Raw genomic sequence first — 27,481 nt, forward strand, 5'->3', positions numbered from 1 at the left:
TTTGGGCGAGCACTTTTTGGAAGTCTTAAAGGGATAGGGACCCCAATACTAGGGAAACAGGGCAGCGAGTCTGGTGAGTAGGTGCCCGAGGCTGGCGCCGGAGAATAAAGAAAAATGAGCGGCCATTTTTTTTTTTTTTTTTTTTGTGGTCATTGTTTTGTTTTGGCGGGTGCTTTTTGGAAGTTTTAAAGGGTCAGGGCGGGACACTTAGTCCTGAGGTAGGGAATCCCGGGATCTCTGGGCACTCTAATCCCCTGGGCTGCAGGGAGCACGGAGGCTCCTTACAGAGATAAATAGCCTTCTGGTCGCTCCCCATCCAACGCAACTCCACCACTTTGGAGCAGCAGCCCAAGCCAGGCCACGCCCACAGCAACAGTGGAGATAAACTCCATAGCAGCCAGGCAGAAAACAGAAGCCCTGTCTGCACGCAGCTACCCAGCACAAGACACTAGAGGTCTCTATTCTCCCAGGAGAGGAAGGCCACAAACCAACAAGAAGGAAAGTTCTTCCAGCCGTCACTAGTCCCAGCTTTGCAAACTATTCCTATCATCATGAAAAGACAAAATTACAGGCAAACCAAGATCACAGAGACACCAGAGAAGGAGACAGACCTAACCAGTCTTCCTGACAAAGAATTCAAAATAAAAATCATAAACATGCTGACAGAGATGCAGAGAAATACGCAAGAGAAATGGGATGAAGTCCGGAGGGAGATCACAGATGCCAGAAAAGGAGATCACAGAAATGAAACAAACTCTGGAAGGATTCTAAGATGCAAGAGGCCATTGATGGAATTGAAACCAGAGAACAGGAACGCATAGAAGCTGACATAGAGAGAGATAAAAGGATCTCCAGGAATGAAACAATATTAAGAGAACTGTGTGACCAATCCAAAAAGAACAATATCTGTATTATAGGGGTACCAGAAGAAGAAGAGAGAGGAAAAGGGATGGACAGTATCTTGGAAAAAATAATTGCTGAAAACTTCCCCAAACTGGGGGAGGAAATAATCGAACAGACCACGGAAATACACAGAACCCCCAACAGAAAGGATCCAAGGAGGACAACACCAAGACACATAATAATAAAAATGGCAAAGATCAAGGACAAGGAAAGAGTTTTAAAGGCAGCTAGAGAGAAAAAGGTTACCTATAAAGGAAAACCCATCAGGCTAACATCAGACTTCTCAACAGAAACCCTACAGGCCAGAAGAGAATGGCATGATATATTTAATGCAATGAAACAGAAGGGCCTTGAACCAAGGATACTGTATCCAGCACGACTATCATTTAAATATGATGGCGGGATTAAACAATTCCCAGACAAGCAAAAGCTGAGGGAATTTGCTTCCCACAAACCACCTCTACAGGGCATCTTACAGGGACTGCTCTAGATGGGAGCACTCCTAGAAAGAGCACAGAACAAAACACCCAACATATGAAGAATGGAGGAGGAGGAATAAGAAGGGAGAGAAGAAAAGAATCTCCAGACAGTGTATATAACAGCTCAATAAGCAAGCTAAGTTAGGTGGTAAGATACTAAAGAGGCTAACCTTGAACCTTTGGTAACCACGAATTTAAAGCCTGCAATGGCAATAAGTACATATCTTTCAATAGTCACCCTAAATGTAAATGGACCGAATGAACCAATCAAAAGACACAGAGTAATAGATGGATAAAAAAGCAAGACCCATCTATATGCTGCTTACAAGAAACTCACCTCAAACCCAAAGACATGTACAGACTAAAAGTCAAGGGATGGAAAAACATTTCAGGCAAACAACAGTGAGAAGAAAGCAGGGGTTGCAGTACTAATATCAGACAAAATAGACTTCAAAACAAAGAAAGTAACAAGAGATAAAGAAGGATACTACATAATGATAAAGGGCTCAGTCCAACAAGAGGATATAACCATTCTAAATATATATGCACCCAATACAGAAGCACCAGCATATGTGAAGCAAATACTAACAGAACTAAAGAGGGAAATAGACTGCAATGCATTCATTTTAGGAGACTTCAACACACCACGCACCCCAAAGGATAGATCCACCTGGCAGAAAATAAGTAAGGACACACAGGCACTGAACAACACACTAGAACAGATGGACCTAATAGACATCTATAGAACTCTACATCCAAAAGCAACAGGATATACATTCTTCTCAAGTGCACATGGAACATTCTCCAGAATAGACCACGTACTAGCCCGCAAAAAGAGCCTCAGCAAAATCCAAAATATTGAAATTATACCAACCAATTTTTCAGACCACAAAAGTATAAAAGTAGAAATAAATTCTACAAAGAAAACAAAAAGGCTCACAAACACATGGAGGCTTAATAACATGCTCCTAAATAATCAGTGGATCAACGAACAAATTAAAATAGAGATCAAGGAATATATAGAAACAAATGACAACAACAACACAAAGCCCCAACTTCTGTGGGACGCAGCGAAAGCAGTCCTAAGAGGAAAGTATATAGCGATCCAGGCACACTTGAAGAAGGAAGAACAATCCCAAATGAATAGTCTAACATCACAATTATCGAAACTGGAAAAAGAAGAACAAATGAGGCCTAAAGTCAGCAGAAGGAGGGACATAATAAAGATCAGAGAAGAAATAAACAAAATTGAGAAGAATAAAACAGTAGCAAAAATCAATGAAACCAAGAGCTGGTTCTTTGAGAAAATAAACAAAATAGATAAGCCTCTAGTCAAACTTATTAAGAGAAAAAGAGAATCAACACAAATCAACAGAATCAGGAATGAGAATGAAAAAATCACAACAGATTCCACAGAAATACAAAGAATTACTAGAGAATACTATGAAAACCTATATGCCAACAAGCTGGAAAACCTAGAAGAAATGGACAACTTCTAGAAAAATACAACCTTCCAAGACTGACTAGAGAAGAAACACAAAAGTTAAACCAATTACGAGCAAAGAAATTGAAGCGGTAATCAAAAAACTACCCAAGAACAAAACACCCAGGTTGGACGGATTTACCTCAGAATTTTATCAGACACACAGAGAAGACATAATACCCATTCTCCTTAAAGTTTTCCAAAAAATAGAAGAGGAGGGAATACTCCAAAACTCATTCTATGAAGCCAACATCACCCTAATACCAAAACCAGGCGAAGACCCCACCAAAAAAGAAAATTACAGACCAATATCCCTGATGAATGTAGATGCAAAAATACTTAATAAAATATTAGCAAACCGAATTCAAAAGTATATCAAAAGAATCATACACCATGACCAAGTGGGATTCATCCCAGGGATGCAAGGATGGTACAACATTTGAAAATCCATCAACATCATCCACCACATCAACAAAAAGAAAGATAAAAACCACATGATCATCTCCATAGATGCTGAAAAAGCATTTGACAAAATTCAACGTCCATTCATGATAAAAACTCTCAGCAAAATGGGAATAGAGGGCAAGTTCCTCAACATAATAAAGGCCATATATCATAAACCCACAGACAACATTATACTGAACAGCGAGAAGCTGAAAGCTTTTCCTCTGAGATTGGGAACTAGATAGGGATGCCCACTCTCCCCACTGCTATTTAACATAGTACTGGAGGTCCTAGCCATGGCAATCAGACAAAACAAAGAAATACAAGGAATCCAGATTGGTAAAGAAGAAGTTAAACTGTCACTATTTGCAGATAACATGATATTGTACATAAAAAACCCTAAAGACTCCACCCCAAAAGTACTAGAACTGATATCAGAATACAGCAAAGTTGCAGGATACAAAATTAACACACAGAAATCTGTGGCTTTCCTATACACTAACAATGAACCAATAGAAAGAGAAATCAGGAAAACAATTCCATTCACAATTGCATCAAAAAGAATAAAATACCTAGGAATAAATCTAACCAATGAAGTGAATGACCTATACTCTGAAAACTACAAGTCACTCTTAAGAGAAATTAAAGGGGACACTAACAAATGGAAACTCATCCCATGCTCGTGGCTAGGAAGAATCAGTATTGTCAAAATGGCCATCCTGCCCAAAGCAATATACAGATTTGATGCAATCCCTATCAAATTACCAGCAACATTCTTCAATGAACTGGAACAAATAATTCAAAAATTCATATGGAAACACCAAAGACCCCGAATAGCCAAAGCAATCCTGAGAAAGAAGAATAAAGTCGGGGGGATCTCACTCCCCAACTTCAAGCTCTACTATAAAGCCATAGTAATCAAGACAATTTGGTACTGGCACAAGAACAGAGCCACAGACCAGTGGAACAGACTAGAGACTCCAGACATTAACCCAAACATATATGGTCAATTAATATTTGATAAAGGAGCCATGGATATACAATGGCGAAATGACAGTCTCTTCAACAGATGGTGCTGGCAAAACTGGACAGCTACATGTAGGAGAATGAAACTGGACCATTGTCTAACCCCATACACAAAAGTAAATTCAAAATGGATCAAAGACCTGAATGTAAGTCATGAAACCATTTAACTCGTGGAAAAAAACATAGGCAAAAACCTTTTAGACATAAACATGAGTGACCTCTTCTTGAACATATCTCCCCGGGCAAGGAAAACAACAGCAAAAATGAACAAGTGAGACTATATTAAGCTGAAAAGCTTCTGTACAGCAAAAGACACCATCAATAGAACAAAAAGGAACTCTACAGTATGGGAGAATATATTTGTAAATGACAGATCCGATAAAGGCTTGAGGTCCAAAATATATAAAGAGCTCACATGCCTCAACAAACAAAAATCAAATAATCCAATTAAAAAATGGGCAGATGAACTGAACAGACAGTTCTCCAAAAAAGAAATACAGATGGCCAACAGACACATGAAAAGATGCTCCACATCACTAATTATCAGAGAAATGCAAATTAAAACTACAATGAGGTATCACCTCACACCAGTAAGGATAGCTGCCATCCAAAAGACAAACAACGACAAATGTTGGCGAGGCTGTGGAGAAAGGGGAACCCTCCTATACTGCTGGTGGGAATGTAAATTAGTTCAACCATTGTGGAAAGCAGTATGGAGGTTCATCAAAATGCTCAAAACAGACTTACCATTTGACCCAGGAATTCCACTCCTAGGAATTTACCCTAAGAATGCAGCAATCAAGTTTGAGAAAGACAGATGCACCCCTATGTTTACCGCAGCACTATTTGCAATAGCCAAGAATTGGAAGCAACCTAAATGTCCATCGGTAGATGAATGAATAAAGAAGATGTGGTACATATACACAATGGAATACTACTCAGCCATAAGAAGAGGGCAAATCCTACCATTTACAGCAACATGGATGGACCTGGAGGGTATTATGCTCAGTGAAATAATCCAAGCGGAGAAAGAGAAATACCAAATGATTTCACTCATCTTTGGACTATAAGAACAAAGGAAAAACTGAAGGAACAAAACAGCAGTGGAATCACAGAACCCAAGAATGGACTAACAGGTACCAAAGGGAAAGGGACTGGGGAGGATGGGTGGGTAGGGAGGGATAAGTGGGGGGGAGAAGAAGAGGGGTATTAAGATTAGCATGCATTGGGGGGTGGGAGAAAGGGGAGGGCTGTACAAGACAGAGAAGACAAGTAGTGATTCTACAACATTTTGCTATGCTGATGGACAGTGACTGTAAAGGGGTTTATGGGGGGACCTGGTATAGGGGAGAGCCTAGTAAACATAATATTCATGTAAGTGTAGATTAAAGATGACAACAAAAAAAAGGAAAGAAAGAGAAGGGGGATTACTCCCTGATAGGATAAAACTAATTGTAAATCAATGATTAATGCATGCTTTCAATATCCTTAATTTTGATCACTTAAAGGGTGTCAGATGATCGGCTATGGATGTACACTTTTCTGATAATATTCCTTTCTCTTAAAAAAAAAAAAAAGCAGTTCCTGTGTCGTGACCTCCAATGAGTTCTACACAGTGGTATAAAGGGTATATCAAAGTGCGGGCAAAGGGTCTGTTTGTGTTTATACAGAGGAAGAAAGCCTAATTTGGCTACCCAGAAAATGAACTAAGATATGATATGAAGAAGAACTTCCAACATCAGCACTCTCTGGAAGAGACATACTGGAAGATGATCATCAAAAAACCTCAACAGAGATCCAGGCGATGCTGCAGTTGTAGCTGCATTCATCCCACTGGTTCCTGGACTTGTCGTTGGAATGAAGAAGGAGATATCTAAGCTGGCCTGTGCATACAGTATAACAACAAATCTGACTGGATCTATACTGTTGGAACTCAACCAGGAATTAGGAGAAGTAGCGCTCCAAAATCTTACAACTACAGACTATCTACTGTTAAAAGAACATATGGGATGTGAACAGTTCCCAGGAATGGGTTGTTTTAATTTGTCTGATTTCTCTCAGACTGTTCAAGTACAGTTGGACAATATCCACTATATCATAGACAAATTTTCACAAATGCCTAGGGTGCCTAACTGGTTTTCTTGGCTTCACTGGAGATGGCTGGTAATTATAGATCTGCATTGGTTATGTAACTGTATTCCTATTATGTTAATGTGTGTGCGCAATTTAATTAGTAGTTTAAAACCTATACATGCTTAAGTTACTCTACAAGAAGATATGTCAAAGAAATAATCAATCTCCCCATGTTTTCTTCCATCTGCTACCTCTATAGCTTTTCTTCTTCCTTCCTAATTACAACCCTTTAGTAGAATTCGTGCCTCATATCGAATCCACCGAGTATCATAACTCCTCCAAGTGGTAAAGATACCTCAAGACAAATGCTGGGCATAGAAGCCACAGGGCATAAACCTGCAAAGAAGTAAAAAGCTAACCTTTTCAAACAATATGGCTTCTCTCTCACTTACCAACTTTACATTTCCCTGTATGGCCCCGGAAGATGACTGGTTAGCCAGAGACGGGTAAGATTCCTCAAGGGAGGAACAACCTAAGACAGGCAAAGTCGCAGGGGGGCCATCAGGTGAGAAATTGGGGATCAACAGAGGTGAGGCTTAGAACCTCACCCCCCCCTTTTTGAGAGAAATCTTCTGCATCCGTGGATGTATTATTGCCCTTGTCTAGCTTGGATTAACACATAGTCTACAGACACACACCTGATCATCTACATTTGCTCTCTTACAACACTAAACTATGTTTTCTACCTTTATCTTGCATCTACCTACCACTTCAGCATTTTATTAAATAAAAAAATAATAATAATAATAAAGGGAGAAATGTGGGATTCACATATAAATCAAGTATAAAAATCAAATGAATATTCATATTTGACCTGATTGTTTATAGTTCATAATGAGTGATCAAAACCGAAAGTTTTTGTGATGACTGCCCTTGTACTGTTTACCATGTAAGAACTTATTCACTATGTAAGAATTTGTTCACCATGTAAGAACTTGTTCGTCATGCTTCAGAAGATTGGAGACTGACGAGAATTAGGCTGGGGGTGGATTAATGATTGTGCATTGAGCATTGACTCCCCTATACAGAATTTTATTGTTGTTAACAACCATTTGATCAATAAATATGAGAGATGCCCTCTCAAAAAAAAAAAAAAATCAGAGCCACTCAAAAAGGCAAGAAGCAACCCAAAAAGGAAAGAAAATGCACCACTGAGGATATTCAAAAGAGTATGACTCAAGTTCTAATGGCAATTTCAAAAAAAAAGATTCAAAATGCTTGGGGCAATATTTGACATTACTCCATGGCTGCCAATATGACTTACTGGACAGGACAATACTCTCTTAGAGTCAAACATTCTGATTTTAAATTGTTTCCATTGCTGGATAATTGCATCATTGATGCCATGTTAATCTATCAGTCAGGAATACTTAAAATCCTTCAACTACCTTCTCCCCCTCCAATAAAGTACTTCATGGAACAACAGAGCAATAAAAAGAACACTGTTGTTTAATTTATTAAACTCTTACTTACTATTTGCAAAATATTGTTAAAAGTTACCTCTTTTCTGGGCCCCAGTTTTCTTTTCTGTGAAATTCATGTTACAAATTGTACTTGCCCAATTAATTACTAAGCCTTTCAACAAATAGCATATCGTAGTCTCTTAATAAATGCTTGTTCTCCTCCTTAAAAAAAAAAAAATTTGTGTGAGGGCACATACCTTTTAATTGGTACAGATGGGCATTGAATCTAAGCACTGTAAATTCAGAGTCCTGCTCTTAACCGCCACACAAGGGTGTCTCCCTGGAGAAGACGGTACTGTGCGCAGGCGAGGGGGCCGTAACTCCAGAAGGTGCAGAGAATTAAACAAGGTAGTAAAAGGGCTGGATTCTTTTTTCCTTTACAAACATTTAATGAGATTTAACAATATGCAATGAATCATGTGAGATATTGTGGACATTTATAAATGAGCAGAATATAGACCTATCTTTAAGATTTCTATAATGAGTTAAGGGAAATATAAATGTGAATAAGTATCTGGAATCTAAAGTGTTTGGGAAGTACATAAGAAACTCTAATGGGAGATTTGAGCATCTGAATACATTTTAACATACACTACATGAAAACTTCAGTGTATGAGGAGAAAGGCAGAGGGAATACTATGTATAATATTCAGATGTTTGAAACAACGTATTCTTGGATTTACTGGTACTTTTGAATGTTTGACCCTTAGCATCAGTTTTGTGTAGTCTAGACTTGTCTACCTTATAGTATAGATTGGAACTTCCTAATTAAAACGAGAAGTTAGTGAAACTAATTGCTTCTTTTTTGTTTGTTTTAATCTCTAGAGCCAAATGTTGTTTTAACCTACTTCTTGCTTTTATGTAACATGTAAGTGAAAATGGAAATGTGCCTTCAACAGTTTTGGAGGAAATAATCTTCAAGTGCAGTGGGAGATAATTTGGTTCAAAATGAAAAAAAATTCTTATCAGTAATTGGTTGAGCACTGGAACATATTGCTAGGGGGATTATAGAACAGCTCCTGCTTTGTAAAATTTTATAATCTAGATGAAGATTGGTAAACTTTTCCTGTGAAGGGCCAGATAGTAAATATTTTTTGGCAGGAAACAGCCAGAGACCATATGTAAACAGATGGGCACAGCTGTGCTCCAGTAAAACTTTATGAAAAACAGGTGGCAGCTGGGTTCAGTCTGTGGGCTGTAGTTTGGGAATCCCTGATGTAGATAGAACCCCAACTACCTCACACAGTTTAGATGAAGGCTATGAAATGGGCCAGCTGCCCTCAGGATGTCCTACCTGGTGCTACATTTCTGAGGTTCTTAGTTTAGTGAGAAATAAAAACTAGAACTTGTTTCCTAACTCTTCCTTTTGCCAGAAGACTATATGTTTTCACTGTCATTGTTTTGCAGCTTTTTTTTTTTTTTTTTTTTTTTTTTAGGAGAGCAAGGTACAGGCTTTTATTTAGAAATAAAGTGAAAGGACAGAGCTCCCAGCTCATGCCAGGAGGGGACAAGAGAGTCCCTGTTTTGCAGCTTTTAAAAATTTATGTATAAATGAACAAGAAACATTTAAGAGACTAATTTATTTCTAGAGCCAAAGAAGGGAAGAAAGGTGGCTACTCCAAGGTGTATTTCTTTTGCTCATTTCTGACTTGCCAGTAACATAGTAAAGGAAACGTCTTTCCTCTGGAATGTCCATACTAAGTGACTTAACTGAAGTGTTTAGTTACAAAGAAATAACAGGTATTCAAGTGTATCTTTAAGTTTTAAAAACAAGCACATACAATTTTCAGTGTATAAAAATATACTCAGTATTTACTCTCCGTACTTGACCAGGTCAGACAGAGTTGAAAAATGAGGGAAAGGAAGGGTTGTGGGGTGGAGTGGCAGAGGTGGCCCTGGGCTTCGTAGATTCTGAGGTGGTGATATCATGCTTTAGCCACCGGGCTTGGGAGTCTGGGTCATCAGGCAGTGTGATGCTGGGAAGAAGTCACCACTGGATGGTCAGCCCCTGCTGCGCACTGTCGAAAGTCCTAGATTTAGAGAAGGTGTAAGCACCTTGGGGTTTTCATGGCTAGCTGAAGCATACACATGCAAATAGAGCCAAGTGGAGTTAGGTTTTACTGGCAAATATAGACAAGTGCCAGAGCATTTGGGGGAAGAGATTAATCATGGAAGACTCAGGATTTGGGTGTTTCATGCAGCAATTGCATTGATCAAAGGAAGGGCAAACTGGAACTGCAGAGAAATACAGGGCGTAGATGCCATGGCAAAGGCCTAGGCAGAGGTGAGAATGTACAGTATTGCCTAGAAAAGCTGCATGACCTGCCAGCTAGAGCCGAGAGTTTGCAGGAAAGAAATGCAGCAGGGACCATGCAGACACCGAGGGTATTGCCTGCTCGGGTAAAGACTAAAGACATGGAGCATTCTGAGCACTCAGGGAGAGCAAAATATGTTTAAAGAACTGTGTTATTTTTTATTTTTTATTTTTATTTTTTTTGAGAGGGCATCTCTCATATTTATTGATCAAATGGTTGTTAACAATAAAATTCTGTATGGGGGGGTCAATGCTCAATGTACAATCATTAATCCATCTCAAGCCTAATTCTCGTCAGTCTCCAATCTTCTGAAGCATGACGAACAAGTTCTTACATGGTGAACGAATTCTTACATAGTGAATAAATTCTTACATGGTGAACAGTACAAGGGCATTCATCACAGAAACTTTCGGTTTTGATCACGCATTATGAACTATAAACAATCAGTTCAAATATGAATATTCGTTTGATTTTTATACTTGATTTATATGTGGATCCCACATTTCTCCCTTTATTATTATTATTATTTTTATTTTTAATAAAATGCTGAAGTGGTAGGTAGATGCAACATAAAGGTAGAAAACATAGTTTAGTGCTGTAAGAGGGCAAATGTAGATGATCAGGTGTGTGCCTATGGACTAAGTATTAATCCAAGCAAGGGCAACAAAACATCCACGGATGCAGAAGATTTCTCTCAAAACAGGGGGGGTGAGGTTCTGAGTCTCACCTCTGTTGATCCCCAATTTCTCACCTGATGGCCCCCCTGCGACTGTGCCTGTCTTAGGTTGTTCCTCCCTTGAGGAATCTTACCCGTCTCTGGCTAACCAGTCATCTTCCGGGGCCATACAGGGAAATGTAAAGTTGGTAAGTGAGAGAGAAGCCATATTGTTTGAAAAGGTTAGCTTTTTACTTCTTTGCAGATTTAAGCCCTGTGGCTTCTATGCCCAGCATTTGTCTCGAGGTATCTTTACCACCTGGAGGAATTATGATACTCGGTAAAATCGATATGAGGCACGAATTCTATTTAAGGATTGTAATTAGGAAGGGAGAAGAAAAGCTATAGAGGTAGCATATGGAAGAAAACATGGGAGGATTGATTATTTCTTTGATATATCTTCTTGTAGAGTACCTTAAGCATGTATAGGTTTTAAACTACCAACTAACTTGCGCTCACATATTAACATAATAGGAATACAGTGACATAAACAAAGCAAATCTATAATTACCATCCATCTCCAGTGAAGCCAAGAAAACCATTTAGACACCCTAGGCATTTGTGAAAATTTGTCTATGATATGATGGATATTGTCCAACTGTACTTGAACAGTCTGAGAGAAATCAGACAAATTAAAGCAACCCATTTCTGGGATCTGTTCACATCACATATGTTCTTTTAAACGTAGATAGTCTATAGTCATAAGATTTTGGAGTGCTACAACTTGCACCCCTCCCAACTCCTGGTTGAGTTCCAACAGTACAGATCCGGTCAAATTCGTTGTCTCACTGTATGCACATGCCAGCCTAGACATCTCCCTCCTCATTCCTATGGCAAGTCCAAGAAACGGTGGGGTGGATGCAGCCACAACCGCAGCATTGTCCGGATCCCTGTGGAGGCTTTTTGATGATCATCCCCTGGCACAAGTCCTCCAGAGAGTGCTGATGCCGGAAGCTCCTCCTCATATCGTATCTTAGTTCATTTTCTGGGTAGCCAAGCTAGGCCTTGATCTTCTGCATAGAAACAAACAGACCCTTTGCCCACACTTTGACATGCCCTCTATACCACTGTGCAGAACTCATTGGAGGTCAGCACACAGGAACTGCTTTTTTTTTTATTAAGAGAAAGGAATATTATCAGAGAAGAGTACCTCCATAGCTGATCATCTGACACCCTTTTCAGTGATCAACATTAAGGATATTTAAAGCATGCGTTGATCTTTGATTTACCAATAGTTTTATCCTATCAAGGAGTAATCCCCCTTTTCTTTCTTTCTTTCTCTCTCTTTTTTTTTAATCTTTAATCTACACTTACATGAAGAATACTATGTTTACTATGCTCTCCCCTATATCAGGTCACCCCTAAAAACCACATTACGGTTACTGTCCATCAGCTTAGCAAAATGTTGTAGAATCACTACTTGTCCTCTCTGTGTTGTACAGCCCACCCTCCCCTTTCTCCCTTCCCCCCATGCATGCTAATCTTAATACCCCCCTTCTTCTTCCCCCCCCTTATCCCTCCCTGCCCACCCATCCTCCCCAGTTCCTTTCCCTTTGGTACCTGTTAGTCCATTTTTGGGTTCTGTAATTCCATTGCTATTTTAAGAACTGTTCTTTTTTTAAAAAATAAGGTGATTATGTAAGGAGGTGTTTTAGGGAGATTAATCTTATTTGCATGATGGTGCCAGAGGCCAGAGCAGGCAGGGAGGCGAGTGGTGTCCTTCTGTGGTTCAGCCTAAGATAATAATGTTTGGGTGAAGGCTGTGTAGCTTTAGCAAAGAAACAGATGCTGTATTTTGAAATAAGATTTGAACATTTTTTGAAACTTTTTATGTGGGGGAGGAGGCCAATACCTTTTTTAAACTTTTCATTTTGAAATAATTTTAAACTTAAATGTTGTCCAGATGGTACCAAGAGAGTTCTCTTATCCCCATCACCCAGCTTCCCCAAGTGTCAGCATTTTAACCACAGTGCACTTGTCAAAACCAGCATTGTACTCACTGAACTCAAATGCAGACCTCATTCAGATTGTGCCAGTCACCCTGCTAAGGACCTTGTCCTCGTCCTGGATCTCACATTGTCTTTTGCTGTGTTTCCCTTGGTCTCCTCCAATCTGGTCTCCTCCAAAATCCCTCAGTTTTGCTTGCTCTTTGATAACCTTGACAATTTTTGCAGCATACAGGCTACTTACATTGATGGATGTCCCTCTGTTTAGAGTTATCATGTTTTTTTATTCAATGCAGGTATGCATTTTGATAAAAATACCATAAAACTGCCTTTCTCAGTGTATCTGATCAGCAGGCAAATGGTGTCAACATGTCTTGTGATTGGTGATAACCTTTATCACTTAGTTAAGGTAGTATCTGCCAAGCTCCACTGAAAAGTTACTATTTTTAGCTCTGTACTTATTACTAGCTCGTGGATAGACACTTTGATACCATGCAAATAGCCTGTATCTCATCACACCATTGTCTACTAATATTGGCATCTATTGTTGATTGGCTCATTTAGTTCTGTGGTGTTTGCCTCATGGTGATACTCTGTTTTCTTCTTTTTATTGCATGTAGTAATTGAAATTATTCTGTAATAAAGAGCTGCTCCTCCCACCTCCCCCATTTATTCAGTCAATTATTCATATCATTATGGACCCAAGGGTATTTAGTCTATGGATTATAGTGCATACTTTCATTATTTTGCTGCTCAAATTGTCCCAGAGTTGGCCAGTGGGTACTTCTTCATGTTGGCTGCAGTGGAAAGAATTCATCTTGGAGTCCAGTGACAAGGTGAGTTGATATTACAAGTAGGGAAGTAATGAGCTTGCTAATTCAACTGTTGTTCTAAAATATTTGGTTACTTGATTCCTAAACTTTAAAGGCTTTTCTGTGACTGCATTAACCAAAGAAGCCCACCCTGTTTGGCAAAACTATTCTCTTGTTTATAAACACAGCAAGAAGAAAGACTGAGTAAAATTTAGTTGATGCTTTGAGGTTTGTTTCTATTGTGCCTATTGTGTGTATTCTCCCAGAAGCTGCTGGTTCTTGCTGATTTATCTTCCTAGTCAGGCACGATTTTGAAATATTTGAAAGTATTCCTAGAACCCACTTTAATTTTCTACTTTAGCTTTTAGGTGGGGCAAACATGTTTATACTAGAAGAGAGTCCTTTGATAATGGGAAGTAAAAATTAAGTTTAATGCTGGGGATGCCAGTAAAGGGATATGCCCTTTCAGAAGGTATGCAGGTGCTGTGCTGCTCTGCAGACAAGCAGGTACCTTGGCTTGGGATGGGGCAAAGAGAAAACACCACATGCACAGATGCAAGGGGGATTTTCTGAAACACTGGCTCTTTGTTCTACCCAAGCCAGACTTAGAAGCTCAGCCACAAATCTCAGTGCTGTTGGTCAAATGACTTGTACCTCTACTGTGTGCTGAACTCAGCCAGGCATGTGAAGCAGTCAATGTTTGAAGAGCACTTCAAGTCCCATAGCTGAGGTGGATGATGAGAGACTCAAATTGCCAGTTTCAACCACTGATTTTTACAGTTTTCTCCAACCTGGCTGCCCATTAGAACTACCTGGGGATTTGGCCAACACTGCCCAGGTTCTGCTCCCAGATGCTGCATTCCTTGGGTCTGGGATGAGATGTGAGCACCTGTTTGTTTCTTCTTTGGGCTCTCAGACAGTTCCAGTTGACAGCCAGGATTGAGAAGCACTGGATCTAGCAGATACTATTTGTGATTTCTTAAAGCAATGAGATGCACTTATTTGTCCTGTTACTCTCAAATTGCAGTCTGTATTGTAAGACATATGTGTGGAGCAGGAACCAAAGGTAGTCATGGGTTGCAAACTCAGGTGACTTCCTTAACTCTCTTTGTCTTCTGCCAAATAGGACTAATAATAGTACTTACCTCATAGTTTTTCAAGGTTCATGAGATGTGTTGTGTGTAAAGTTCTTAGTACAATTTCTAGCACATAGTAGAAACTCAGTTATTTTAAAAATACTATTTAAATAATTATTTTATTATATGAATAATTTGTTTATATTTTAATAATGTGCAGCAGATCACAGTAGAGTAGTGGCTTTGTAATCAATCATTTTTGTTTTAGTGTGGGCTCTATAACTTTCTAGGTCTGGGACCTTAAGTGAATTACTAATTTCTCTGAACCTCAGGCCTCTTGTCTGTAAAAAAAAATAAATAGGTGGGTGCAGTTACTGATATGGAAAAGTGATTAAAACAAGGTGCTCAGTAAGGTGTTGCCACCTTCCCTTTCATTCCATTCCCTTAGCACATCACAAAGCAGTAGAAAAATATAATTTTGAGAACATCATTAAGTTTGCTGTGGCCCGTCTATGTTGAGGAGACAAATGCCTTTGGGGTTGTGGCTGACTGTTGGGAACACATCCCTTAGAGACCTGAGGAAATGGTCGTGGGCCTGAATTGTGACCAGAGCTTCAGAAAGAGAGCCATGGTGCCCTGCCCTGTACCTCCGTTTTGGCAGTCTTCCCTAATGCACTTTTGTCTCCAGTTTGCATTATGCCTAACTTGTGATGACTGTGTAATACTGGAGCCGACATACTGGCTGGAATTCTGCCCTTTTAACCATGTCAAGCTTTGATTGAGCTCTAAGTATATCCTGGGGCTTACAAACGACCCACAGTCTTAAGAGCTCTACTTGACAGTCTACTAGATCATACCCTTTATTGTTTTAGGATATAGTCCTCTTTTAACATATGTGTTCTCCAGTTATTTAGGAAGCTGTGTAGTTTCCTAGGATTGTAAGAAATCTATATAAACTTATTCCACTTTAATATCTTCATGTTCTACTTGATCACCTGGAATGGGAAAAGAACAACGGCTGAAGGTGGCAGAACGTTGTATCATAAACAGAATTCTGAAGTTATCAATAAATTTCGTAGTTCTTGTTGTTTCTTGTTTGTACTAGATCAGGTCACATTTCTGTGCTGATTGAAGTGATTCAGTCTTTCTCCTTTCATTTCTCTTCCCTTTGTAGCCTGAGTACTTTAACTCAATGTAAGGCAAGTATTAAGGCATATCTTTTAAGAGCATGTAACAAATGTGCCTTAACTCTATTATATAGTTGAGCAAGATATTGTCAGTGACTCTGGAATGAGTTCCATGCTTGATTCATAGATCAATGAAGCTCATATGACCCAGCTTCATAGACTATTATAGTGTAACTTTAATGGACACCTAACCTAAAAAAGAAAAGGTAACATGATTGCTAACCAATTATCCTTTTGAGTTATGCCATTATTTTTGTCTGGAAGTTCATTTGTGAATATTAAAGGGTTGCAGTTTTCTAATACATGTTTAAAATGTGTGGTTTGCCTAGAATCATTTAGGGAATCACTTTTCATGGTTCATTAAAATGGAAAGGAGAAATAAATTTGAATTAAAATCTAATTTCATTTGTATTGTTACTAGTCTTCTCTCTGGTATGTATGTGTCTTTCAAGAAAGAATCTTTGCATCTAGCTTAAGTAGTTCTAGGAAGTTGGGAATAAGGGGGAAAAAGAGTCATCATCTCATCTTGGCATTATACTTATGAGATATTATGTTAAGAGCCATTTAAAAGAGGACACCCTGCATCAGTTGGACTATCCATTCAAGATTGCAGAGTAAATTGATAGGAAATCAGGATTAAGAAAGAGAATTAATGGATTTAAAAGTGTTGTTTAGATCCTGTGTCTTCTTGTAAATGAATTGCTAAATGAGGGATGATATCTTATCCATATGTTTGTTTCTGGAAGCTCCCAGAGTACCTGGCAAGGAGCTCAGTAGGTGCTTCATAAAAGTGGAATGAATGGGAGTTGCCATAGGAGTGATTAGCTGAAGCCCTGGAATGCTGAGAGGAGACAGAAAACCAAGGGATTCAAAGATGGTAGGAAAGCAGCTAGTAATGGTATGTTAGGGCACACATAGTGAAATGGAGAGGAGTAAATGCTTCAAGGCCAACTTGGGATGCTCTCTAAGTATCATCTCCCAGGGGGCTGTGAGAGCAATGCACGAGGTGAGCAGGACAGTGATTCTCAGGCTCCTGTAATTCAGCTGGTGGTGTTGTCCTGGTAAATTATATAACAGTCCTTTTCCAGTGTCTATTTAAAATGAGATAATGGAGGGGCTATTCCTCCATGTTCTTTTCCCTTTAAATCTTTGAGTACTTGTTATTTTTGGTCAATACGAACAACAAACATAAGAGGTCTCTAAAATAGTACAGAGTTATGGTAGTTATTTTAGGATTAACAAATTGTGCTTTACAGAGTTCTACAGAGAGCACTGTGGCTTCCCGGAGCTCAGCTGAGTCTGAGAGCTGCCATCCTAGGGTGTTCATGAAATAAAGCTCCCCTGGGGTAAGGAGAGCAAGGGCTTCACAGGAGTTCCTGACAGCAAATCTGGCTACTGTGATCTGTAAAAGGCAGTTCTTGTTAGGTTGCTCTTGTTGGGTCCCTGTGGGCTGCGAGTTTATCAAACACTGTTATCCAGTCAGCATGGAAGAACCTCTTGGCTTTATTTAGTCACCTTACCTGTCTTTTGAAACAAGCCATTCACGGGGAAGTTTCTGTGAAGTGGAATTGTGTGAGTGTAACACTAGTGTTGGGACAGCCAGATTTAGGTTGGCAGAGAGAAAGGAAGTGGTTTGCTTTCTCTTGTAAAGTGCCCCTTCCCAGTTCTTTAGAGCTTATTTCCACCTAAAAGCTTTCTTTTAACCTAGATCATGTGAAGTAGTTGCTTTTCTGAGCTGTTTCAGGCAATTAGGTGAGTAATAAAGATGGTCAGTTCTGACCTGCCATTTTGATTTGTAAAATTCTGTTTAGGAAAAAAAAGGTCACTTAGCATGATGATTCATCTTGCTAAATTATAAATTTGATGAATATAAATTATAAATCTGATGCATACACATAAATTGTTCAGTGTATCAATAAATGAACACATTACCTAGGCTCAGGCAACAGAAGGTCTACAAAGGGCCCATTGGGAGTGTATATACTAGACCAGAAGGGGAGGGGTAGAAGTTTTATTTTAATACATGGGAATTAAAAATGGCCTGTCAACCTTATAGATCTCATTTTCTTTGAAGCCATTGCAAATTTTTAGCAGAGTGTACCAATTGACATGTCTGGATAAAGAGCCCATATAATCATTTTAGTTTAATTAGAAGATAAGTAGCATGGGAGCCATGTGGAGCGGGGAAGAGGCAGAATGGGAATATTCTGTCATGAAGTTTGATGGAAAGTTCAAATGCTGGAAAGCCATGACTGGCAGGGTGTGTTTTGTAAATTAAGCAAATGTTTCTAAGAAGTGGAGGCAGAAGACTAAAAACTATAGGATTTCAGAAGACGGCAAGCCTTGGAATAGAGGTATAAAGAGCTTTTAAACATAGGTTGGAAGCTCAGTAAATGTTAGTTTCGCTGTTCTTTTTCCTATGCTGCACTGGAACATGATAATAGTTTTCTATTGTGCTTGAGCATATGTGGGTGCTGGTGTGTTGTTTCCCGGATTGTTAGGTAGGAAAAATTAGCTCCTACGATTCCAATCATTCAGTGAATTCTAAACGGATATAAAGATATAAATATCTATAAACGAATGAATAGAAAATCAAACATTTTTGTGCAAAGTTATGTGCTAGATGCTGTGAAAGCAAAGCAATATAAACTGCCAGTGATTATTGGGGGCAAATGCACACACCGAGGGCCAGCAATGCAGGGCACCCAGGAGCTGCCCCGTGAATAGTACGGGAGATGAAGAGCTCCAAAGAGGGACGAACCCCAGTATACTGGGGCAGGTGGGAGGCGCTTCCCCCAGGAGGTGACTGCTCAAGCTTGGGCTTCAAAGTATGGCAGAATTCAGGGAGTATCAGGGAAGATGCAGGGCTTTCCGGTGTGGAGAATGGTGTGAGCGGAGGCCGGTATGAGGGGCAGGTCCTTCTGAAGAGTAGATCTAAAGAGGCTATGTAGGGAGGTGGAAGGAGATACTAGAAACCTGTTGGAGGCAGACTCTGGTGGGCACAAGAGGCAGGCTGGGGGCTTTGGACTGACTTGGACAAGTAACGAGAGACCCACTGTAAGTTGAGGGGGCGATTTGGGGACATTTGTTTAGTTGAGGTTTGGAGGGTGGCTTGAAGGGGCATGACTAGAGGTCAGGCAAGTCTGTTGAGGAGCTGAAGCAGCAGTTCAGGTGTCTGGTGATGAAAGCCTGAGGGAGACTGGTGGAAGTGGAAATGAAAGGAAAGGAGAAATGGAATTGAAATCACAGTGAGAATAAAGGTCCAAGTATGAAAACATCCTACTCTTTCTATTGCACTTAATAAAGTTGTACCTTCTATAGACTGGGTGCCATTAAATGAATGAAATTGGAATGAATGTTGATCAGATACTTAACGCTGAATGAGAATCAGAACATTAATCCTCTGTGACCCATGACTTGAGATTTCAGCACAGTTGTTGGCTTGGACTATGACTGGGGCTGTGCCTGTTACATATTTTGTGCCCTTATGATACAAAGATTTCTGTTTGATTCTAATTTTTCCCCTTTTCTTTCTTTTAAAATAGACTCTATCAAGAAGAATTTCCAATCCATACCTCGAGCACACACCTTCCCAGGTATGATTCTTTTCTCTCTACTGTGTTTTCTAAAGCAATGATTCACATATCCCCATGTAGCATTCTCTCCTGACAGCTATTCCGTTTGCTCCTGATCATGCCACCTCCTTCACCTGGGAATGACACAACCAAAGATGTTGGAAATGCTCTGATAATTGTATCATGGTGCAAGATGTTCACTATGTAGGAAAAAACATAATTTTTCTCATTTTCCAAGTCCTTTACATGAATGTATTGTCAATATGGCAGAGTTCATATACAGTAAAAATATTTTTAATTTTCTGTATTGATAGAAATGCTGTATTTTAAAAATAGTGAATGTTTTACACAGAAAGCTGCAGAAAACTGTATAAAAAGGGATTACTTACAGTTATTTAATAGTATGCTCATTGAATATCCCTGAATTCTCATTGAAAAAAGATAGGGATGCCTTCATTGCACTGTGTTAAAGAATCAGTTGATAAAGCGTTGTGTTTTTTAGAATAACAGGAGACTGTGAACTTTGTGAGGTCATGATTTTTTGATCTTGTTCATTACTATATCCCAGCATCTAAAATGGGGCCTAATAGCTGCTTATTAAATGTTTTTTGAATGAGTGGGTAAATGAACATTGATACCCTGTCAGGACTAGTTAATTAAGTGTCAGCTGACTTGTATCTCTTTTTATGGTAACACTTTCTGTTATCTGGCTTTTTCAGGTTTTTTAAAAATAGTTTTAACATGTTACAAATAAATCATTTTGTCCTCATTTTCTTATCAAGTTGTCTTTAGGAGGTGATAACAGGAAAATTAAAGAAGTATAAGGATGGAGTTGACACGTGGGTCAAGTCATAGTCAATGCATGATCAATTTGTTTACTTTGAGAGAAAATACAAAATGTTTTGAAGGTACAAAGTTTTGTAGGTGCAAAAAGAATTTACCAAGAAATGAGTAACAGATGTAAATATGCATCCCCAATATATATTAATTTTCATGGACCTTTACTTATGGAGACAATTTACTTTCATTTAGCATCCTTTGTGAAGCAGCATTGCACTGTGGAGGAAGGTGCCAATTATAGACAAAGGAGGTAGTATATAAAGTGGGACACAGATACTCCAAGAGTCAGAGATGCATATTGGTGAGTTAGAAGATGAAAAAAAGAAGTTAAGTGAAATTTTTATCTGCTAGCTGGAATCATGAAATAGGTGAAACTAGGATGCTTGGAATTAATCATGAACTCTGCAGCTGAGTGAAGCTTAAAAGCAGAGCGGACAGCAGCCTGCTATCAGATTTTTGTCATGGCACAAGATGTTCAGTAGATAAGAAAAAATTATTTTCTCATCTTCCAAGACCTTTACATGAATGTAGTATCAATATGGCAGAGTTAATATATATTCTTCAGTTTGCTGTACTGATAAAAACACTGTTTTTTAAAAACAGATATTATACCCTGAAAGCTATATGCAAAAGGAGATTATAGTGAGAGTACTTAGCATTTGGAAAATAGTTACTGTAGCTTAATAGCATAAGTGGACCAATAACAAAAATAAAATAGGTAGTTGTAGGGCCTGTAGCTATGTAGGCTAAAATATAAGTGTTTTAATCTTAGGGACTTTGTCATGATTTTTGATACTTTGTGTGCTATGGACAGCTTACAAATTGTCACATTATTGTCCTAAATTTACAGTGAATGTTTGTCTTTTCCATTTAGATTTATGGAGAGAATTCTTCTTGCGCAGGAAGAGCACTGAGGAATATTATTATTGTTCAGGCAGCTGACCTGATAAAGGACAGAGTTAACCTCAAGGGATTTTACAGGTAACACAGTTTTCTAACACCTTGTCAAAAATTCCCTTTGAGGGAAAACCCAAAAATGCGTTAAAACTATAACCTTGATCACAGAGATGGGCTGTATTGGTCGAAGGAGGGTTGGTTTGCTCGAAGTGTCTATTTGGCATACTTGTGGTGGCTATTCTCTTAGTTAAGCTTAGCTGAGTGTTTGTTGACAGTTGGACTTCTGTTTTGGAAGCTGATGTGGAATCCCAGCCCCAAGTGCAGATGAACTCCTGGGAGAGTCACTTACTTCCTCTGAGATGTGATGTTTTGTAATATTTTTACTGGGCTGGGACTTCAGTAAACATAGGTCCCCTCTCCAGGGACCTCATCTAGGTTCAGCGAGGACTCTCTGGAGGTCCATGGGAGCTTCTACTCTAACTCTTCAAATGAGGTGTGCCACTTGCTTGGGTGCTGCAAGAGGCAGGGGGCAGACAGGCACAGGGATGGTGTTTCTCTGCCTTGGCTAGTGAATAAGACAGAGGTATTAGGATAAATGGATGGACTGGTCAATTCCATGTACAGCATGGTCACTTGGAAACCTTGGAACACATGTTTTCATTTCATGCAGCCATTAAAAAAAATCAAAAGCGAATTATCAGCTTTTTATTTTGCCAAGTAGAGGTAATAAACCACACAAAACCATGCCAAAAGAAATAACAGAAACAAAAAGAGGAAAAACCACTACCATTTATTATCATTGTTCATTCTTATTGGAATGAGATTACAATACCATGAAGAATAGAAAGAGTACTCAGAATAAATGATATCCAAAAAGTAGGAAAGATTCTCAGAATAAAGGGTGTTTCTTTAAAGTATCTAAATTTAACTTGATCAGAAACTCATTACAATATTCTTGTTTTTTTCCATTTGCCACAAATAGGAAAAATTTCATTGTCTCAGCCCTGGATTTCAGGGATAATGATTCCCAACCTATTTCAGGAAGAAAACCCTCTTTTTTTGATGCATAAATCCCATAGAGTAAAATGCATAAATCTTAAGGGTACAGCTTGATGAATTTTTAATTATTATACACACTTACATAACTATTATCCATATCAAGATATAGAAGACTTTCCTATCCCAGGTAATTCCTTCATACCCCTTCCTAGTCAGTAACTCTCCTATGCCACCAGTTTCTTTCTCATCAGAAACTTGGCAGAATCTGTATTCTTGGGCACCACTGAGCAACTACACAGTGCAGGTGGTGGAACTACAATGAATTAACACTTTCAAACCCCATAATTAATTAATTACAGTAGTATTTACATAAGTTTTAAACAACATGACATAGGTTAAATATGATCTCTTCTGTTAACAAACACTGCTTTTGTTTATGTGGGCTGATGAACCTCTTGAAAACAATGTCTGAGGTCTTTCCTCCATCCCTTCCTCCCATAAGGGATTCAGAAACCACAGTCTGTGAAGCACTGGCTCAGACCCCAGGCTAAGTGGACACGAGGAGAGGATATGCTGGTCATTGAGCTGTTTCCTGTGGAACCTCTTCTTCTTTTTTAATAAATGATGTTACCAACTTCAGACACATCTGATTTGTGTTTTGTTTTTTAATACTAAAACTGTATGTCTAAGTCTTTGGGTCTAGTTGTGAACAGGCTCCTGGGATTCATTTTAGCTACCACGTAAGGCTGTGTGTGAGATCTCTGATCATTCTCAGTTTGTTCTTTTATGTGGTCTCCATGGAATAGATTGAAAAAGAAATTTGGAGCTGTACATTAATTAATTCATGGAAAAGAGCCATTCATCCAAGTTGGAACATATTTAGGGTTTAGTGGGAGTAGAATGGGGAGAGACCATGTGTTGCACTATTTCAGATTCCCAGTGGTCAGGCCAGAATCTCCTGTCTTTTATAATTTAAGGACTGGTTAATTCTCTGGTTTTAAAGATAAAGTGCTAGTATGATTGCCTAGGATGGGTAATTTTCATTGGTCTGGTAGTTAATTGAGGTAAAGCGTTTCCTAGGTACCACATGAGAATTACTTTCAAACCTTTGAAATGTTTTCTATTCCTTTATTCTATGGGAAAAATCATATAGGTTTCTGATACTTCAAATAAGTCTCTAAATACCATTACCCCCTTTACATTTGAGGTTAGGGTTCTGTCTGTCATACCATGAATTAGTTGGTAAAAATGTAACTGGACACAGAAGGAGGCCAGGAGAAATCAAATTTCCAACTGCAACAAGTAGGATGTTTTGTTAGATGTAAATGTTTTGTTACAGCAATCACATTGACCTCCTAGCTAATCACCTCCATATCACAGTGTTCCTACCTAATATTGCAACTGTAGTTGGATCTACATGTACCCAAACAGTTTCTGTATTCAGCACAAGAATGAAAATATACTGGGAATAAGAACTGCTGTCAGTATGCAGACTGCTCCCTTCCAACCATCTCTTTTCTTCCTCATTGCTCTCCCCAAGTCCTGTGGATTTAGGGACCTTTACTGGATCACTGCAGACCTGGTCAGCAAGTCAGGGGAATATGAGCTAAATGCAAGAGAAGGTCACCTCATTTTGTTTGCTTTGTTGGTATTCGTAATGGTGTTTATCTTTATACTTAGTGGTGCACGTGGATTGCTAAAAGGGATTGGAAACATAACTTGATAAAGTTGAGGGTGGGGGCTGGAAAGAGATCGTGTGCAACTGAAACAGCAAATTAGTTATTAACTAATTTGTCATGGCAGTCCTGTATTTTAGCATATCCACTCTGCCCGTCCCCCAAACAGGGAGCCTTTCCCAGTAAGAAGGCAGAGCTGGGGACCAGGGCTTTGTGGCCACCAGCATCATGTGGGCTCACCTAGCTGAACTGCATCGGTAGCTGCACAATTAGCAAAATCCCCCACATCTTTTGCTTTAATCCTAAACACAGTTTTGAGAAGCTCAGGTCTAAGAAGCATCTTCTCTCTCACCTATGATCAAACAAACATACTCATGCATGGAGCCACCTTTTGTAGTTTGAAACTTTAGTTTGTTTAGTAAATGGTTGTGTACTATTCCAGGTGATGTCAGACACTGAGAGGAGACTTGAGGGGGCTGTATTGTTCCGAGAATAAGGATTAAGATGAGACAGTATTTAATCCAGGCAATAAAATTGCTTTAGAAGCCCAAAGATGCTGGCTAACCGACAGCGGTGTTGAGGAATTAATTAACACTTTGAGCCTTTAACTTGGAAGGTGTCCTATAGAATTAGAAGTTAATATTGATTGTTTGGTCTAATTGCCACTTTTATTGCAATCTAGTTTCTCATTTTGTTTCCAAGGACATCCATTTATTTGATTGTTAATCTTTGTAATGTCTTAATACTAAACTGCAACTCAGCATGTCTGGTATTGGCTTAACTGCCGTTGAGAATCTTTTGAATAGTGACATTTCATCAAAAAAAGTGAAGTGACACTTCATCAAAAGCTACAAACTTTGTCCAAACTTTGTCTCTGCTGAGAAAAATTCACTACCCTATTTTCCTTCATTCTAGAAAATGTAGCACCTCAGATCATTTCTTCATATTGTTAGTTATTGTGTAATTTCTTGATTTTGTGACTATACCAATCACAAGAGATAGGCAATATTTTTCTGCTTTAGGAATACAAATATACATTGACATATTTTGGTCCTTAAATACAAAATGTAGAAAAGATAACTATTTGCATGATAAATGTTTTTTTAAAAAACATTTTGATGATTTTTTTTCACAAAGGAGAGTGGGTTTCAATGAAATTTCTGCAAGTGAAAATCTTTCATTTCAGAAAGTTTCTTCATAAAGTTATGAGGCTAATAAAGATGGAAAAAGTAAGTGAAATACTGCTTATACAGATTGGAGGTATTTGAATACAGTTGTGTATTTTAAGACAAATTACAAAGAATATTATGTGTGTGTATGTGTGTGTGTGTGATTAGTGGAATCCATCACACATGTGGGTTTATGGGTTTATAATCTAGGTTACTTAACTAGATTGCTTAGATTATAATGAAAAGATTAATAGTCAAATTTATTTGAGACAAATTTTAAGTTAATCTGTTTGAAGAGTAGGAAACACAACTATACTATTCACTGTGGTCCCAACTTTTTCTAATCATTTTGGAATTATTTTGTTCTCAAAGAGAACATGGATAAAAAATCTATAGATAAATTATAAAAATTACAGATAAAAATCTGTGAACAGTTGAACCAAAGTTTATCACCAACAACTTGAGACACTTGTCTTACCAAGGCAGAAACATTATCTTTATATAAAGGACTGCTACGTACATGTCCTTCATTTATTCAAATATATGTATTTTGAGAACTTACTGTATACCTGGACTGTTCTAGTTTTTGGGGTTTAATAATGAGCTTTACATAGTCCCTATTCTCCTGGAAATCATTCTAAAGTGAGGAAAGCCAATATTATTAATTTGTAAAGATGTATAATTACTGAATGATAGGTGATTTGAAGAAGTATAAGAGGATATGATTCTAAGTTTCCTCAAGGAAATGATATTTGAGCTGAAATCTGAAAGATGTGTAGAGGCACATGTCATTTACTCTTGTTGTTGTTTATTATTCTGAATTGCTTGTTTAAAAAGTAAGTACATGAAAGGAATCATATTAAATACCAAATTTTTAGCAAATGAGTGGTAACAACGTCTCACTGTAAATGGCTTTGCTTTTGTCTAGGAAAAGCTGTGTTGGATCAGAACTGGTAGACTGGCTTCTAGAACACTGCCCTTTTGTTCAATGCAGATCTATGGCCATAGGGATCTGGCAGCTCCTATTGGATATGGGAATTATGTCATCAGGTTAGTATTACATGTTTTGAAGGCACAGAATCATTATTTTATTAAATTACCAGATCAAAATGTACTTGATTTTCTGGAGGATGTTATAATCTAGATGGAAATTGTTTTAGCAGAAATTGCATTCTCTCTTAATTTACAAATAAATATGACAGGTTATTTTTAGATTGCTATTTCTCACACCTTTTATAAAAATGACTAAGTACTTACTGATTCACGGACTACTACCTGTAAGAGTTTTTCCTTTACCTCCTCCCTTCTCTACTCAAAATGCTGCTCACAATTTTTTAAGAACCAGTGACATCTTAAGTTGCTCTAAATCTGTGATTTATTTTGCTATACTTAGAATAATCATCAGAAACTGATTTTACGAGTAGAATGTGTATGCCATTTTAAGTAATCATGAGCAGAGATATGACCTATGAAAATAAGCTGTTTAAACAGAACAGAAAATTGATGTTAACTAGCTACTAAAGTAGTTGGCGGATGTTTCTTTTCTTAGTGGAGCCTGGGGAATTGAAGAAGTAGAAGTCAAGCAACCTGGATTCTTTGCCTCCATCACACAGGTGCTGGTTGGTCAATGGGAAGCCCTTTTTTTCCCCTGTAGGTAATAAATATTGTGGGTCAGAGAAAAAGGTTCAGAAAGGCATAGCCCAAGTCTCACCGTGAAAGAGTCATATAGATGGGATTGTGGCTGCAATCTTAGTGCATCAATAATACCTAGCATTTGATACTCTTATGTAGGAAATCAGTTAACTGTCTTTGAGGAAAGTTATTGTCAGCTTGCTTGTGAGGTTCAGTTTTCCAGTTAGCAAAACATTTCGTGTTAATATGTTTTGGGAAAATCTCCAGTTCTCGATTCCTTTTGAAACTTGGGTTTCCCAACTTGATAGTATTGACATTTTGTGGCAGATAATTTGTGAGAGGCTGCCTTGTATGTGATAGGATGTTCAGCAGCATCCCTTTCTTCTGCCTACCAGATGCTAGGCACCTCCTACTTGTAACACCAAAAATGTCTCTGAACAATGCCAAACTTCCCCTGGGGGCACAATCGCTCCAGTTGAGAACTGCTGATCTAAAACTTGTTGTACTGTATTTGTGTACCAGTTAAAGTAACTAATGTATTAGTTTGCTTTGGGACACTAAAAAAAAATTTCTCCCCACCATTAGAATTGCTATAGACTTCACCTGTCCCTGAAGCAGAATTATAAAATCCATGTGAATATGCTGGCCAAAGCATCAAGTAATAAAAAACACGTTGGTCAGTAAGTCCTTGTTAATTCAATGGGATTGTGA

General features: G+C 38.5%; 1 protein-coding gene across 3 annotated transcripts in view; it reads left to right on the forward strand.

Moving 5' to 3' along the window:
- Positions 1 to 27,481, forward strand: part of RAPGEF5 (Rap guanine nucleotide exchange factor 5) — a 220,878-nt gene that overhangs the window by 26,895 nt on the left and 166,502 nt on the right. For 2 of the 3 annotated variants that reach the window (XM_037022017.2, XM_037022027.2), the window contains exons 2-4: positions 19,528 to 19,578; positions 21,272 to 21,378; positions 26,067 to 26,188. In XM_037022017.2, coding sequence (XP_036877912.2) covers positions 19,528 to 19,578; positions 21,272 to 21,378; positions 26,067 to 26,188 — 280 coding nt within the window. Of the gene's footprint in view, positions 1 to 13,397; positions 13,744 to 19,527; positions 19,579 to 21,271; positions 21,379 to 26,066; positions 26,189 to 27,481 lie in introns of those variants that run through there. The other variant, XM_073238710.1, reaches the window with a different exon arrangement.

Source organism: Manis javanica, chromosome 6 (genome assembly GCF_040802235.1).
Source record: "Manis javanica isolate MJ-LG chromosome 6, MJ_LKY, whole genome shotgun sequence".
In the NCBI taxonomy this organism is placed as follows: Eukaryota; Metazoa; Chordata; class Mammalia; order Pholidota; family Manidae; genus Manis; species Manis javanica.